This window comes from Neovison vison, chromosome 3 (assembly GCF_020171115.1).
Source record: "Neovison vison isolate M4711 chromosome 3, ASM_NN_V1, whole genome shotgun sequence".
NCBI lineage: Eukaryota > Metazoa > Chordata > Mammalia > Carnivora > Mustelidae > Neogale > Neogale vison.
In genome coordinates this window covers 69403138-69421423 of record NC_058093.1, presented here as the reverse complement: position 1 = coordinate 69421423, position 18286 = coordinate 69403138, and the positions used below count along the sequence as shown (strand labels likewise).

At 43.0% G+C, this 18286-nt stretch overlaps 1 protein-coding gene across 3 annotated transcripts in view; it reads right to left on the bottom strand.

Moving 5' to 3' along the window:
- Positions 1–4136: 4136 nt before the first annotated feature.
- The window catches only part of RAPGEF4 (Rap guanine nucleotide exchange factor 4), a 286340-nt gene continuing 272190 nt past the window's right edge, over positions 4137–18286 (bottom strand). For all 3 annotated transcript variants that reach the window (XM_044242346.1, XM_044242349.1, XM_044242347.1), the window contains 2 exons: positions 8392–8446; positions 4137–5417 (listed from right to left, as the gene is read on the bottom strand). In XM_044242346.1, the coding sequence (XP_044098281.1) occupies positions 5290–5417; positions 8392–8446 (183 nt within the window). In that variant the 3' untranslated portion in view covers positions 4137–5289. The remainder of the gene's footprint in view (positions 5418–8391; positions 8447–18286) is intronic.

Genomic DNA, 18286 nt, shown 5'->3' with positions numbered 1-18286 from the left:
AGAGGATATGGGGGAAGCATGGGCCATGTCAGATGTAGCCCATAAAATGGTAGAGCAATTACAGAATGCAGTAGGACAGCTCCTCGAAAGCTTAGACATGAATCACCGTACAATTCATCGATTCCACTCTAGGTACAGATCCAAAGAATGAAATCTAGGACTTGAGCAGATACTTGTACACCCCGGCTCACAGCAGCATTACTCCCAAGGCCAAAAGGTGGAAATGAGCCAAATGACAGATGAATGGATAAGCAAAATGTAGTATATGCATGAAAGGCAGTATTTTTCAGCCTTAAGAAGGGAGAGAATTCTGACACATGCTACAATAGGGATAAACCTTGAAAACATAATGCTAAGTGAAGCAAGTCAAACACAAAAGAACCTCCTTCATGTATAAGAGGTAACCTCTAAATTCAGAGTGAGAGAAAGTGAAATTGTGCATGCTGGGGGAGGGCAAGTGTGGAATTTTGTGTGAAAGGTAGTTTCAGCGTGGACTGAGGAAAAAGTTTTGATGAGAGTTGTACAACAATGTGACTACTTATAGCGTTGACTTGTACACTCAAAAAGGGTTAAAATGGTAAGTTTTATTTATGTCTTGTCCCCCCAAATTAGAAAGTGGTCCAGTGTGGACTGAGTCAGGAGGGGGGATGGTCTGACTCTGTGTGAGTGTCTGGGTTCTCCGCTGCTTTTAATATTTGCCATTATCCACAATTCCCTCTGCCTTACTTTCAAGCTTGCATGATACAGTTATTAAGGACTTCGGGATGACACCACATGTCCCCGCAATGTGGTAACATGAAGCAATGACCTTGCCCTCCAAGGGCTACCATGAGGAATGCAACCTCGCCCCCCTTCCAGAACCCCGGTAACTTTCCGCTGCTCTTAGTCAAACATGAGATTTCTTGTAAAGCCCTGGCAGTCTTCACAGCTCTGAGGCTTCTTAGTATCTCCAGCACATTCTGGAGCACGCTCCCCGGCGCCCTCTCGGCTCTGCCACAGTGAGCTTTCCGCCCTTCACACTGCCACGATTATTCCCTGCTTAGGACATACTCTTCTCTCTCCTGCCTCATTAGCATCTTCATCCTTCGGAGTACTGGTCAACCGTCACTTCCACAGGAAATATTTCCTTACCTCGGATCAGTGCAAATCCCCTTATTACATGTCCGTGAACACCAGATGCTTCCCTGGGAGTGTTTTTATATTATGTTTGATTCTTTGATTAACTTTCTGTCTCCCCTACGAGGTGATAAGCTCCAGGAGAATAGGGACCTTCTAGTTTTTCTCACCATTGAATGCGGAGCTCATAGAGGGCCTGGCACTTCAGTAAGTCCCTCAACCACTATTTGCTAATGAACGAGTGAATAGGAAGTTAACTGACAATGTCTAATTAAGTTAAAGGTTCTTTAAGTTAAGTTTGTAAGTCAGTTTATAAGCTACCTGACCATGGAACACCATGCTGTTCTCGATGTAGGTGTAGGGCCCCAGGGCAGGTTGTCCAAGGTGGGCAACTTCGGCATGAAGATGATTTTAAGTTAAAAAGCAAGCAAACCCCAGCAAATTCAGGGAAAGCTCTTCACCTTCCTCTCAACTGCTTGAAAGACTTTAGACAGAGGAGTTGCTCTAGCAAGACAGCTATCACCATGCATAACCATGGTATACTGAACTGCGTACTGCAGACAGGGAGAAACCCAGCAAGACCTGCGCGATCAAAGTCCTCTCTTTGTCCCATTGTTTCTGAGTGGCCCAGCAAACGCGGGTTTACCAAACATTTACTCTTTTTCATTCTTTTTTCATCCCTTCCCTTTGCAGCCTCCTATTCCCTCTTTCTTGGTTTGAGATGACACATAGACCTCATTTTGCCTGACTGTCTTTAAAATTTCCATGTCTGTGTGGGTGTTCCCCCTAAGTAAGCTATTAAATTTGATTTTCTCCTTTTAATCTGTCTCATATCAATTTGATTCTTAGACCAGCTACAAGGACCATGAAGGGCAGAGGAATTCTTCCTCCCCAACATAAAACAAATAGAGAAAATGAAGATTATTCCACAGCAAGGAATGTCATACATTGTAGATTGACAGTATAAAGAAAGCCATTCGAGGCAGGGGTTCATTTTTACCACACTGCATGTCCTATGCTGACTTTAAAAAAAATAAAAGCACATTTTAAAACCAGAATACATTTCTTTTAATTTCCTCAAACCGGTGGTCATTGATCTGCATTGATATTTAAGAGGAAATGCCATTGAGTTTAGGAGCAATCTATTTAACCTGCATCATATTCCAAAATTGCTGGAAAGGCTTAGCTCTTGTACATCGTGCCAGTGACCTTGCTAAGTAGATATGTTAAATGCTCACATGTATAATTTTCTGCAGGCATTTTTGGTAAAAACATCCTTTCTTCTTTTTTCATGTCTTCCAGCAAACCTCATTATCCTTCTTGTGACCCTGTAGGCCTCTCATTTTCTTTTGGCTCATTTGCAAGTTTTAAAATATTAACTGCACCTCCTGCTTCAGGAAAGGTTGCCTGGCTACTACTCTCCATATTTAGAGTGTGAGTTCTTTTACTTTGCCATAGCTACCTTATTCTTATTTGGAAGCCTAAGGGGATATGTATTAATTTTGAATAATGTTGAAACTAAATTAAAAGGTCAAAAGATGTCAGTCACCATGAAATTGGGGGAAAGAGGCTATTAGACATAGGATACCAGCTTTTTTTTTTTTTTAGGATTTTATTTATTTGACAGAGAGAGAGCACAAGCAGGGGGAGCAACAGAGAGAGAGGGAGAAGCAGACTCTCTGCTGAGTAGAGAGCCCGATGTAGGACTCCATCCCAGGACCCTGACCTGAGCCAAAGGCCAATGCTTAACCGACTGGACCACCCAGGCACACCTGGGATACCAACTTTTAAGTAACAAAGTAAGAGTAAGGAAGGAAGTAAAGAAGAGTAAACAAGAGCAAGAATGCCCAAGGGATAGGCTATCAGCTTCGTTTCTCAGCTTTCAAAATTATCTAGGAAAGGAAAACTATATAATGGTGAAAATTTGCAGCCAATACTGAGGCCTATCAGTGAAATGCTGAAAAATGATGGCTTCAAAAAAAATTTATTCAGTGACTTTTTAAAAAAAATTCTCTAGTAAATTCCAGGCATTATGCTCCACTAGGTAGGAGGTTAACACTGCATAAAACAACACCCCTGGGGACCTTGAACTATGATATGAATGAACACAGAAAGTCATTTGCCTGCTTTAGCATTTCTCAAAATGAGCCTCCACTGTGTGTTAGGAGGGATTGCAGTGGGACTTCTCAGAGCCTTTAATATGTTAATGAATATTGAGAATCGTTTCTAAGAATGGGCTGTGTATTGTACAGGGGCTCACAATTTTATTTGAAGATACCATCCTGGCTTTGTTTTTTGCTTTGCAGTTGTGTGTCTGTTTTTGGAGGAATAGTTTGTGAGCTTGTGAGACTAGTATAGCCTGGAACACACTCTGGAAAATGCTAACAAGAAAAAATAGAGACATATTTGGACTTTAAGGAATTTTAGAAATCTCTTCATCAAATATTTACTAAGTGCTTAAATCACTGAGAAATGGTATGAGGCCCCATACCAGGCAGTTCTAAAATCGTGCCTTTCCCGAAGTTGCTAATAACCAAAAAGTGGAACAACCCAAGTGTCTATCAACTGACAAGTGGTATATCCACATCATCAAATATTATTCAGCCATAAAAAGAAATGAAGTACTGATAATGCTGGATTAACCCTGAAAATGCTATAAGTGGAAGAAATCCGACATAGAAGGCCACATATTATATAATTCCATTTATACAAAATGTCCACAATAGGTAAATCTGCAGAGACAGGAAGCAGATAGTGGTTTCCCAAGACTGGGGGAAGAGGAGAGTGAGGTGCGTTTGCTAAAGGATATGGGTTTTTTTCTCAGGAATGCAGAGAATGTTCTAGAATTAGTGATGATGGTTGAACAACCTTGTGAATATACTAAAAGCCACTGCATTTTGCTCTTTAAAAGGGTGATTTTTATAGTATCTGAATTTTATTTCAATTAAAAAAAGCTGGGACCCCCCCCATACCAAAAGGTTACCCTTTCCATATTACAAGAATCAAGAATAACACGACCCTTTCTTGTCAACAATTATATTTAATGAAGATACTAGCTGTTATTTACAGAAGATATACATACATACAATTCCTACACATTAAATGTAGCCTAATTGTGAAAAGAGGAAAAAATGTACTCCAAAATTACATACTAAATAAAATAAATAAAAAGTAATCATTTGGCACAATATCTATTATATAGCAAATAAATAACTCTATACCATTGATTGAGTGAACTATTTACAATCTATTTGAAAGTGCAAAACAATTGCTGAAAATTAAGATATTTGTAATAACATTTAAGTCCAGAAAATATGTGTTTTTTTTTAAATCAGTAATAATAATTAGCCAATAGTAAAGGTTTTTAATGCCCAGGAAAATATTTTAATTTTGAAAAATGTTTTGTGCATATTGTGCTCTTTTGAAATGTTCTTTCTTTTTTTTATTTTAACGCTGGCAATTTTTAGAACCTTGGAGTTTCTTAGTGGAATTCTTATGTATGTAATCCTGACTTGTAAGTTTAAAAAAGTTACATTGTAAACATAAATATTATTCTAGATATCATTCAGAAATTACAGACCAGTCCTCCCTAAATTACATAAATAGCCATAATGTTTTATAGTAGTGTGGTGGGGTTTAACTCCTTCAGAGGTAAGACTATGAAGATGCTAGAATACAGCTTATGATTTAGATTTACATGATTCTTCAACACCTTCCAACCTCATGCTCCAAATCAAGGTGCTGAGATTAAAAACTGTGAAACTAGACCACCACAGACGTAGTCACGTAAACCCTATTTGTAGTGTATCTCCCCTGCCAATTCTCTGAGGAGAACCATCAGGGACTTGCTATGTCTCTTGACAATGGTATTCCCACCAAGCTCTTCGTGTGGGACTTAATTTATGTTTCAGCAAAGAGGATGGCACAATTGGAAATAAAATAGGGTGACCACAAATTGGAGGCTCCTAAGCTAGAGTGCGAACGTTTTATGCAAGTCAAAGAATTTCTTCTCTTGTCAGGACGCTGGTAAGCCGCAGCCCTGAGATGTCTCAGGCTGCGTGTCTGCTTGTTTTGTAGAATTTTCTAGTGACAAGACAGTCAGTAGTAACGTAAATGGAATTTTTGAAAAACTGTGGACTGGAGGCAAACCGTTGTTCTGGGCACTTTAAATGTCTATGGCCGACGAGGCTCTAATCTGTGTGACATCTGTGATAAAGTTCTCTGGTTGTCAATCACATTTAATTGCCGTACATAACTCCGGACATCCTGATGGTTCTTACTAGCTTGTGCTGCATCGGGGTCTGTTGAAGGAGAAAAGAGCAAATTGGCATTGCGTAATATATGCATGTAAGACACAGCTCTGTTTCCTCCAATTACTTATTACAGTTATCGTGGATTCCAAGGTTCCATTGCAATCTTTCAACATACCATATTCACTGAAATAGATGTCCATCTCCTCTCTCTCACCCTTTCCTTCCCTGGAATCACCTATTTGATCATTTTCCTTTGTACTGCATGTTGTAAAAAAAAAAAAAAAATGGCACCAAATAAAAGTGAGAGCATCACTTGATGGCTCTACATCAGTTATACATTAAAATTGCTTCCTCTTTCCGTCCCACCTGTGTCTCACACTCAGCTCTCTGCCCCCTTTGATACAGGATGAGGGCTGATGGCAAAAAGACATGGGGTTCATAAGCCCCTAGCAAAAGCGCTGAACACCCTGGTGGAACTGAAACAAGCCAGTGAGATTAGCAAGTCCCACTCTCCTCGTTACTTGAGTCTGGCATGCAGCACTCCTGCACCCACGTGTGCGTTTTAAGGCTGCGCACGCAGGCTGAAATCACAAGGTCCGCTAGACCTTCGATTCCCTGATTCGACCTGTTCTGAAATCCCAGTTACTGTTCTATTCTCATCCACTCCCCTTCTCCCGCATGTGAGCCGGGGAGTTCGGAAGTTAACAGCTTTCTCTAAAACCAGGCTGAAAGAAGCATCAGGGGCCCAGGGCCTTCTGCAGAGAATCTACGTGAAGGTGGAAAGCCAAATCTGACAGTGGGGAACTGGAACCACAGTTCCCTTTGGAAGGGACTCCTCAGCTCCCCCGGGCCGGGGCCACGTGGCCATCAGCACCCCCCACCCCCGGAGTTGCCCCATCTTCCTACTTTTCTAGAGAAATGAGCGATCTGGATTTCTTTTCCTGGGAAATCTCTTCATTTCACAACGGTGACATTATTTCCAGACAAGAGGGGGGAAGATGCTCGGGTTAGACCCAGCACCTGTGCTCCGGGCCCCGGGCCACCTCACCCCACAGATGCATCAGCAGCATGGGGCTGTCATCTAGAAGGACACTGGGAGTGACCGAGCTAGAGTCTAGCCTCCCCGCCAGGGTTCTTCCCCTCCTAACCCACCGCCTTCTGCAGTCCATCTGCTCTGCTTAGATCCACGCATCACTCGCAGAGACAGTTGGAATGCCATCTGCATCAGGGGTGGAGGATAGGGGTGCAGGTCTGAACACAGAAAAGCAGAGCAAAGTTACAAAGGCCCCTACTCACTCTAAGAAAAAACTCATCAGTATAATTATCACATATAAATAATACCACAGTGTTTAATTCCTCGCTTTTCCCTGGCAGTGTACTCTCCATGTACAATATACTGTAATTACATTGTACATATTCCCACAATGTTTACGCATCTATTCCTATAGCTTTATCTATAGACTGTTGACTTCAGCGCCGAGCAGCTGCTGTTTACCAGCAGTTCCTGATAACTTCAACCAACGCAGTGGGCATCTTACAGAGAGCTATGTAATTCCCCACCCCACCCCCACTGACTTCTCTAGGAGATGGAGGAGAATGTAGGCTGTACTTCCCAAGAGGCTTATGGAACAAAACATAGTCTACAGCAGCTCTTCTGCTCTAAGAAACCACTGAGAATCTCCTCAAGGCTACAAACCCTCGCAGGCACAAAAACTTTGTGTTTAATTTCAGGACCTTCCTGGACCTCCTGAAGGGCCCTGGATTCATGGGTCTCATTGTAAACTGACATTACCTAGATGTTCTCATATTCACTTGTATAACAGCTTGAAGACCATGTCTTTACACAGACTGTAAATTACTAGGTGAAGAGATGTGAGACACTCTAACTCTAGAATCCACACAGCGATAGTTGCTGATGTACAAGACTATTCTCACTTTGGAAGGAAGAGGAAGCATGACCACTTGAATAAGAATTTTAAAGGTCTACTTGTTCCCTGAGTTAAGATTATTCTTCCTAGGTTTTTTCCTCCTTTATACATTAACAAATGAACATTTAGCAGGTCTGGCATCCTGTGTTAGCCAACCCTCACTTTGGGCCAGTCCTGGGCTAGGAAGGGTAAAGATAGCTCAGATTTGTAAGCTGAGAAACTTCTAGTCTCTTAGAACAAGGTTTACTTGATTGGCGGGGGGGGGGGGAGGTAAGCCCCACAGCACGTCCCTCTCAAATTATCGCGTTGGCTTAATAAGCCAAATGACTTCAAGTGACTCATACAATGAATTTAGCAAAGAACTTTATAGGGGCGGCCTTCTGACTCCCAGCCCAGCTGGAGGGACCCGAAGCTCCACCCCACCCCAAGTCCCAGCCCAGGAGACGGTAGCCCTGGTCTGGCAGGATGATCTGGTGCTGTGATGCAACTTAATCCCCAACAGTTCAAGATCGCTGTTTATTAGTAGTAATAGTTTTATATTAAAGCACTGTATGGTACCAGTTACGGTGCCATATGTTCAGATTTAGGAGGAACATCTTAAATTCACCTGGGAATACTAGAAATATAATAATGAATTCCTGCTATGGGGCCTTTTGCAAACAAGTTATACATATAAATGCGTTCTTGCAACATCCCAAGAGACAATAAATAATATCTTTCCTGGTTTATAAACGACAGAGCTGAGTCATCAGAAATTGATGTGAATTTCTCAACATCAAGCAGTGAGTCATAAACACAGTTGGTTTGAGGCGGGATTTGTTGGCAATGGTGTCTTAGCTGTCTCTAGCCACACCAGAAAAAGCACATTTATTCTCTTGAAGTTCATTCATAAAACAATATCCCTAGGGTTAGTTTCAGGTTTTACAATTAGAAAGTCCTTCAACGCAAGGCCCCTATCTCATGGGCATTCATGGTCCGAAGTGTCCCTGACACGATCAGATATTGTCCAGACTTCTAGAATGTCTCCATAGCCTCATTAAAAAGGACTCGATCACCCAGATCAAGATTATGGCACACAGCAGCATTTAACTTACTGAAGGCTTGGCTCCTGCAGTATCTCACTGTTCTGGCAGTATTTGCAATCATGCGCTAGAAAGAATAAAGAAAAAAAGAAGTGAAATGCAGGGAAGGTTAGCGTATAATCCATAAAAGAAAACAAGGCATTATCTATCATGGGAATACCTGGGACCATGAAAAAAAGCCTGTTCTGAGACACTGACTATCTGGAGGCCACTGGCTGACGTAGAACCGGTTTAATGACTTGAAAGAGGGACCTACAGTCACATAAGCAAGGTGCTTCCCACAGGAAGAATCCTCACGGCATAATTCTCATCCAGATGTTTGCTTGTGCCTCTGACATAAACATCAGCCTGTTGTTTCTGAGACTTACCCCTCAGGCCTAGTTTTCACCATCCCTTCCCAAGGTCATGGTGAACTTTTGTCAGAGAATTTGTAACTATCCGAGATGGGGAAAAAGGCTAGCTTTTCCTCCTCCCAGTAAACAGGACTCTGTAATGAGGTATTAGATTCTACTGACTGAATACAATCAGACTATCCTACCTACACATTTTGGTAAACACTGTGCATCACAGACCCTTCTAATCTGCCAGCAGGAAGTGTGTGTGTGTTTTTTTTTTTTTTTTAAGATTTTATTTATTTATTTGAAAGACAGAGATCACAAGTAGGCAGAGGCAGGCAGGGTGGGGGGAAGCAGGCTCCCTACTGAGCAGAGAGCCAGATGTGGGGCTCCATCCCAGGACCCTGGAATCATGACCTGAGCTGAAGGCAGGGGCTTAACCCACTGAGCCACCCAGGCACCCCGGAAGTGTGTGTGCTTTAATGTTAATCTCCATTATTTGATTTCCTCCCTCCTTCCTTCCTTTTTTAATTCCCTTTCTGACTGTCATACTTCCTCATGCACATTTTAGAAAATGAGAAAATGAAGAAAACATTAAGAGCAAAGTAAAAATCACTTACGATTATCACCTCATTTACATTTTGGTACATTTCTTTCTAATGCTTTATTTATTTATTTTTAAAAAGATTTTATTTATTTATTTGACAGACAGAGTTCACAAGTAGGCAGAGAGGCAGGCAGAGAGAGAGGAGGAAGCAGGCTCCCTGCCAAGCAGAGATCCCAATTCAGGGCTCCATCCCAGGACCCTGAGATCATGACCTGAGCCGAAGGCAAAGGCTTTAACCCACTGAGCCACCCAGGCGCCCCTCTTTCTAATGTTTTAAAATAAATATGTAAAATCATCTTTTTCAGAAAACTGAAGTCGTAGTGTACATACATCTTTCTGTTTTGATAGAAATTTTGGCATTGTGACTGTTTTCCATGCCACGTGCATTTTAAAACATTAAAAAAATGAGTTGGTATTCGATCTCATGAGCAGATCATAATTTATGTAACCTTTTAAAATTTTGTCATTAAGTGATCCTCTTAGTTTCTTGATGTTTTGGTTGCCATAAAGACTTATAAGCGAATTTTTTTACACTACACTCAACTTAGTTTAAGACAAAAGGAAAAAGGAGGAAAAAATAGGAAAGGCAGATACATGAGGAAAAACATCGGTGAGACCCACGCACCATTTCTCAGCTAGGATGTACATTTCTCGCTCGGGATATTTTAACGGTAGCTGGCCCCCCCAGGCTCTGTGTATTGTCTCAGGAGCCCTTTGCTGTTCAGACTCTAAAGGGGGTCCAGCAGAGATGGTGGATTAATTCTAACACTAGCAGAAAATTGATAAGGCTCCAGCCAGGAAAAGAGATTTTCTTATCTCTGAGTGGCTATGTAATTCCAGTCTTTGCTTTTGTCTCTCATGGACCCTTGGCTTGCCAAAGTATAGAAAATGACTTCAAGAAAGCTTCTCTATGGGTAAAAACAAACAAACAAGCAAAACCCCCAGCTTGTTTGGCAGGAAAAGAAATTCACAGAAGAGTGGAAGCTTCTGAAGGACGTACATGTGAACACTTAGCATTCTAAGTGTTCTGCTGAATCCAACTGCTCTGAGGACTCTGGGAACATTGGGTGCCACATGTCTGCACTGGATCATTTCTCACACACAAAGAGGCAGTTGGAAAAGTTGGAACTTCATTTTCATAAAGGGCCCTAGAAACCAGCGTGTCTGTTGATCAGCATGAGAAATACAAATACCTCTAAGAAAATGTAACATACAATGTATAATTAGCCTCTGATATATGGAGCCCTGAAATAAACAGGAATCATGATAATTTCCCTGCTAATTTACTTTAAGTTGTTTTTTCACTTCTCTCGGCTTTGCATCCGAAGGGCACAAGTATATTCTGCGTAGAATTATTGTAATTCTTCAGATATTGAATGGAATGTAATTACCGAAAACCCCGGGAAAGGCTGCCAGTGTGCCCCTCTGAAGAATAATAAAACAATTAGCAGGGGTCAGAAACCTCTTCCTATACCATTTTGCAGGGAGTAATTGTTCTGCTTTTTAGTTTTGAAAGCTAAAACATTTCATTCTGACTTTGGTTTTAGACTACTCTTTACAGCTATACTCTGAGGCTTCATCTTTTTTAGCTCATTATGCGGTTTAAAATGTGAGAACAATTGTTTAAATCAGTAATTTCCAGCTCTGGAGTTCATTCTACCTTTCTAAATCTTTGATTAATTTTAACAATGGTTTTAATTTTGACGTTTCCTTTTTAATTGTCCTCAAAGGTAACTTCAGTTTAAGTTTGAAATCCAAATCTGGCTTTTGCAATGAGGCCCATGGTTTTCTTTTGTGAGGTCTGCATGGTCACGCTGCCCCCCGTAAACCCTGGTGCAACAAGCGTGCGTGAACCCTGCTGGCATCCCAGGGGACACACACCAGCAGAAGGCTTTCGCAAGGCTGGAGAAGGGTTAGCTGGACATTAACTCCACCCACTTTTGCACCCATGGTCACCTGCGGTAAGCTGCTAACCACTGCACCTACAAGCACCCCCACCACCCCCCATGAAACAGGCTTCAGAGGTTCCCTTCTTCAGGTATCTGCAAGGTACACAATCCCTTTCAGAGCCTGCCTAGCAACACCAGCTTCCGGCTGTTTGGACCCATCCACTGAGAGGGACTCATTCCTGCCAGGACAGCCACCTTCATTTTTATACATCTCTTGACTATTAGAAATTTCTTTATCATTCTGAGTCAAAGCTGGTCTCCCTTTGCTTTTCACCCACTGATCCTAGTTCTGAGCTCTGGAGCCACAACAAGCACATTTAGTTCCTCCTGTTCTTTTTGTTTTGTTTTGTTTTGTTTTTTAAAGAAGCAGACTCCCCACTGAGCTGCGAGCCTTATGTGGGACTGCCAGGACCCTGGGATCATGACCTGAGTTCAAGGCAGAAGCTTAACCACCTGAGCCACCAGGCGCCCCACTTAGTTCTTCCTTATTAGGACAGTTCTTCAAACACTTAAAGACAGTCATTGTGGACATCTCCTCACCCCTCTGCCCCAGTTCTATTCTGGTTTGGTCTAAACATTCCCAATTTCTTTAACAATTTTCAGTTTACCAATTTGACAGTTGTGGGTCTCTTTAGGGCAGCCTCTAGCATCGTGCCCTAGATTAAGCAAAGCAGATAGCAGAAGAATGATTATCTTCCTTCCCTGGTCTGGATGAGGCTATATATCTGAGTCCACAATGTAAAAAAAGTCACATTGCTGGCATTGTCAAACTACAGCGAATTAAACCTCGAGCCTGTTTCATGAGCTGCTGTTTGGACCCAGCTTCCCTCTCTGTTGCCGTGCACTTGCTTTCTTGGACCAAAGTGGAGGATTCTGCATTTATCTAGTCAAGAGTCTTTCAGTCCTTCAGGGACTTAAGCCTTACATGTTGTTTTTGACGGCAGACAGCCACGTATTTGCCCGTGTTCTCAGTTAAGGTTGGCAGAAACGAAGTTTAAAGAGACACAGGCTTTGTTATCCAACGGCTGCAGCAGGGATGAAGCCAAAGATTACACCCTAGGTTTCACGATCGTGCCGGAGCCGGTTGGCCTGCCTGGAGCAGGCCAGGCAGCTTTGCAGTGGGGCCGGGCCAGTGAGAAAATACTCGATTACTCCAAGGCAAAGCTTCTCATCTTTTTTCCCCATCTCAGCAAACCTGAGGTTTATGACACACGCCCTTTAGCAACAGGCTTATGAGAACAGCAGTTTGTAGGCCGGGGGCCAAGCAAGGAGAATTCGCTCCTTTTAGTAGGCACTCTGAGCCAGTGTGTGGGGGGGGCAGTGTGAACCCCACTCCCACACCAGACAGGACTTCCATGGGCTCCCCCCACCCCCTGCTGGGAATCACCACCTTAGATTCTGCTCTGCCAATGGCCAGCTTGGGCCCTCTCACCAAGAAAGCAGTCCGCAGTCAGAACCGTGGAAAAGGTTTTACATTCCACACAGTCACCGTTTTTCCGGAGACCCAGTCTCAGTCTAGGTCTTTGGGGTTTATTTGCACAAATTAATATGTTCATGCAGTTCTTCACCCACGAGGCTGGGAGACGGGCCCAAACGAAGGCTGACACCTCTCCCTCTGGACATGAACTCGCAGAGGGAAGCTCAGGAAGGAAAATCAGGTGGCAAGTGAACGGCTCTGTACCTACCCTCATGTGTTTATTTCATTAGCTGAAAACAGAGCAAGTCGGAAGGAAATGTCCTTCTTGGGGGTCAGGCTTACAGGCAAAGAGGCTGTCCAAGGAAGGGGCTGTCTGCCGTCCAGCCTGGCATAGACAAGAGGCCTTGAGGCTATGGTCCCAAGCACAAATTTCCCTCCAGCTCCGTAAGTTATTCCCCTTGAACCCGATGAAGGGTCGGAGGGGCTTCATCTCAGGCTGGGCCCTTGGGACTGAGCCTCCCTTTCTACCTCTCAGGCGGCTTCCAGCCCGCAGGAGTGGGCTGGCCAACTTACACCTTCACACCTGTCCAGATAAGCCGAGAGCCCGGCAGGCCTTTACAGCTGTCTCCAGCTTCTCTGGCCACCTCTGTCCAGGCCCTTAGCTCTCCTGTCCCTGAAGAGGAGCAGACTTTCATGTCTCTTTTCAAGTTCAGACCAGCAGGCCCTGCAGGCAATGCCATCTTGCCCTGTTATACACTTTCTTGACCTCCCTCCCACACAGAGGCAGCTTCCAGAACAGCCTTCCTCTTCTGAGGCCAGGCTGCCTCTCTGCTCTGAGGCCTTTGAGAAGCCGCTCCTGGACTTCAGGCCTCTTCTAAATGCCTACCCTGAGCAGATTTTGTCTTTCCTTCTCTTCCCCTTAGATCTTTGCCAACCGTGTTCTTCCTGTTTCCCACACTGCCTCTTCTTTTCTTATTTCTGCCCCTACTGATTTGACTCTGCCCCCATCTGTGTGTTATCAAATAAAGAATCTCCGTCAGTTATTCCTTGCCGAGCATGTATAAAACCACACCTACATCACCTGGTCATTTTACTCAGATCCTCATATATTTTGGACAGGAGTTTTTTTTCCACAAGATCTAGAAATGTATATAGTTCTCACATACAAAGATCGTGTCCATGAGAGAAACCTAGTAGAATTAAGTGCACAGTAAGGACCAGAAGTAGAAGACAAAAAGGCCCAGGCTTCAGCCAGCCTCGGTGGTGTACAGAGGAAGAGCCCCGAGTCCCATCCCCTGGCTATGGATCTTTCTATCCAAAAGGTATGCGACATACAGACACACACATGAAATGTACATGATGCTTGTGATACATTGTACATTTCCCAGCCACAGGACCTCGTGGCTCAGGGGCCTGTCCAGTCACATGCAGAGTATTGCACATGCATCTCTGCATTCAGGAAAGGATGGTGAAGGGTGGACACAGCACCACAGAGAGCAGGGGAGAAGAAGAATGTCCACGTTGGAACAGAAGGCTAAGGGAGTCATCTTGCAGAAACTGTCAATAATGCAAAATGCCTGGGACATTCTGCTTAATCAAATTTTCTAATAAAATAGAAAACATTTCTGGATAAAATCTTTGTTCTACAAAGTCCTTTATTTATTTATTTTTTAAGAATTTAATGTATTTGAGAGGGAGAGAGAGAGAGAGAGAGTGAGCAAGAGTGTAAAAGTAGGTGGAAGGAGAAACAGCTCCCCACTGAGCAGGGAGCCTGATGCAGGACTCAATCCCAGGACCTTGGGATCATGACCTGAGGTGAAGGCAGATGCTTAACCAGCTGCACCACCCAGGTGACCCTATATAAAATCCTTTAAAAATGTTTCAGAAGAAAACAAATGCTTCAGTGTATTGTCCTATCTTACTAGGTCCAACACTGAAATAGGATGGGGTTATTCTTTTATTCAACAAGTACTTCTTGCATGTTTACAACGTGCCAGACACCTTTTTAGGAGCTGGAGAAATATCAGTGAACAAAACAGATAAATACCTGGTCCAGGACACTTACATTCTAGTGGGGAAGACAGACAATGAAGAGGCAAGTGAAGGTTGTCTCAGATTATGAAACCAGCTGCCAGCGCAAGGTTATCTGTCTGAGAATGCCGGGTGTGGGAGAGAGAAGAATGTTTGAAGGGTAGTCAGGAAAGACCACTCGGGGGAGGGGACACATGAGCAGAGACCTGAGTGATGAGAAAGAGTCAGACAGGTGAAGACTAGCAGGGAGACAGTTTCAGGCAAAGGTAACAGCTAGTGCAAAGGCCCTGAGGCAGGAAAAAAAAAAGAAAGAAGGTTGGTCTTGCCAACTTGGACTGAGTACAGAGGAGATGAAGAGTGAGGTGAGGCTGTATGGTGCTCAGAGTAACAAGTCTGGATTTGATTGTATTATGTTATTGTATTTAACATGGTTTTGTTTTCCTCCTGATATAGCTGTATGAAGTTACCTCTCCTGGCATTTTGCTTTTGGATATCTCTTTTATTACTATCGTGAACTAGTTCTTAGATCTTTTTTTTTTTTTTTTTTGCTTTTAATATTTCATGTCTTTATGCTTTTACCTTCTTAACTATATATAATCTCCAAAAGGCCAAGGATTATTTATTGGATTTCTTTATATTTCCTGGTGAAATCCTTTGCCCGAACAGTCAACACAGATTGCTTTGCTATGAAACATATCTTTTGGAAAATCGCATTTAGCCCAGTTTGTGAGGTCTAGATAAAGAAATAAACTTTCAAGGTCCTCTTGTAGATTTCTATTGTGTGAAAAGTTCTGAGGATTGGATGTATTTGAACATTTCAGTTGTTACTTGGAGATTCTTTTTTCCATAGCTTGATATAAGCCTAGTGCTTTCTCCACGGATCTTGTAATAATATTATTGGTGATAGAAAACATATCGCTGCTAATTATGTAATGCCATAATTAGTGACACAGAAATAAAAGGATTCAAAGCATTTCTCTTTCCTCAATGAATTAGCTTCTGCTAATGTTTCCAGGAGTGTAGAAGCTTTGCCCCATGCTTCTCATTCCAAATAAAATGACTATCTTAAAATAATGTTCATAAATAAATACACCTAAATATGGGTATGTCTGAAATAGAACCAACCTCCTAATACAGTAGCAAGCGTGGCTATCAGCATGCTTTATGCAGCCTGGGATAGTGGCAGCCAGCCAGCATATTATCCTCTAATCCATTGCTAGTCTACCTCCTAAATGTTATAAATATTCATGTATGCCATAGAAAGCTACAAAGGGCTTTATTCAAACATTTTTTTGAATACTCCTTTATGTTTCCCCCAAATGAAAGAATGTCTGCTTTTTTTTTCTTTGCATAAGGATCAGAGTGTGAATTCTCTTTTGTTCGTACTCATAAATCCTGAAAACCAATATGCAACAAATTCTCTAATCCTCATTTCATACCTCAAGGGTAAAAAGGTTCAAAATAAAAATCCTTAGGGCTGGCACAGTAGTTCCCTGTGTCTGTGCAATGCTGCCACCAAGAACAGGCATCTGTGTTCCTGGCTACCCTGGTGACTTCTGCCCCTGGCAGGGTCTCCCTCCAGGGAGACTGCCTCCCAGCCCCATAAAGGCTGCCAGCTCTGCTCACCACCTTGGCCTTGCAATGAATGATTGGGAAATGGCATGGACACCAACCTGAAAAGAGAGATGTCTCCTTCCCCAAGACACATGGGGACAACAGTGGCCACTAGTGGGAGTTATAAGTGGCTGTGGTAGCATTCTGGGGGCAGAGGGTGGGTTTGTTTACGGGGAGAAAAGGTTGGAAAGCTGAAAAGTACCAGGTTGGTCAAAGCCAGGTTTAAAAAAACATAATCAAATTGTTTTGAAATTCCATGTCATTTTCCAGTAACATCAAACTTACAAAAGGCAATTGTAAAATTGAACTTTCTCATGGTGTGACTTACCAAATGAAATAAAGTTTATAGCTGCTAGAGGGGAACACTAACAGTTCTCTTTCGGTATATCCTTTTACCCTTCTCTTTCACTGTAGCGGAACCCCCTAATTTTTAGTGGGTACATGGATACCCCAAATCAGGGCCGCATATTCCAACTTTCCTTTCATGTGACTAAGTAAGTTTCCAGCCAGTCAAAAGTGAACCAAATGGTGAGTGCCACTCCGGGTCACATCCTTACAGGGAAAAGGCGTGTCTTCACCTTCTCTGTCTCCCCTTCCCTCCACCTGACATGGGATGGTGGTGGTCTGCCATCTTGGACAGTGTGGATGGAGAAATGGCAAGAGAGGAGAAGCCTGGAACCTTGACCCCTTCGTGAGACACCACACTTGCTCAGACATTCACAAGAGAAAGAAACACACTTCACTTGTGTAAGTCTGTTAATTCATGTTCCTGCTATCACAGCCCAACTGCTAGCTCGGGGGTTCAGGTGCTTTTTTTTTTTTTTTGAAGATTTTATTTATTTAACAGATCATAAGCAGGCAGAGAGGCAGGCAGAGAGAGAGGAGGAAGCAGGCTCCCTGCTGAGCAGAGACCCTGATGCAGGGCTCGATCCCAGGACCCTGGGATCATGACCTAAGCCGAAGGCAGAGGCTTTAACCCACTGAGCCACTCAGGCACCCCCGGTTCAGGTGCTTTTAAGTTAAAGTGGAGTATCTCTGAGAGCTGGGTGTGAGGAGCCGGGTCTCTCCTCACGGCAAGGCGTGTAAGAGCCCACTGCTGTGGACATGGAGAGGAGAAATGGGAGAGGGGAACTCTCAACAACCATCAGATAAGACTCTTCCTTTGAAGGTTATGGAGGTGACACCAAGATCTAAGAGCCTAGAAGAAACAACTTTCATTCTCCTTGACAGATATTTTTGCTATTCTTGTTTGTCCTGTTCTGTTCACTTTAATGATCAAAAGTTCTAAAGCTCAGTCAACTCTTTAAGAAACCCTGCCTTCTACGCCTCTGTGCACATGTATATTTTATAGTCAAATAGTTGCCTTAGCTATTCCTTGGTCTGCATTTCTGTATACGTGATCTGGAAGGTTCTTTACCTATTCGCTAAATCTTTTATTTCTGGAAAACAGATTTTGAGACATCAGGGAAATATGTTTAATTCTCCATACTAATAAGTGAGCAAAGAATATTTTTTTACTTTGATCAAAGATTTATTAAACTGACAGTATTAGAGATGCTCATACTCTGCCCTTGGATGGGGACACTGCTGAGGAAATACTTGCCCTCTAGCACAGGGTGTCTTTGAGGAGTGTGGACTCCTATGCTCTTTCCTAACAAGCTTAAGGCATGGAAATTCAATTCCCTGACAATTGTTGGACTTCTTCACCAGGCTGCGCTTGCATTAAGCTCGTTCCCAAAGCTGGATGGTATGATCCTTACAGATCACTGCCGGAGGTTTCCAGCTCTCCTGGAGCGAGTATACCAGCTGAATTTCAAGAAACCAGAAGAACCTTTTTCTGAGGAGACTTCTGTAGCACTATATATGGCTTAAAGGAATCTGGACCCATCAACAATCTCCAGACACAGAAGGAGCAGGCAGGACCCCTATCTGCTCTTGGGTAAACAGACCCACA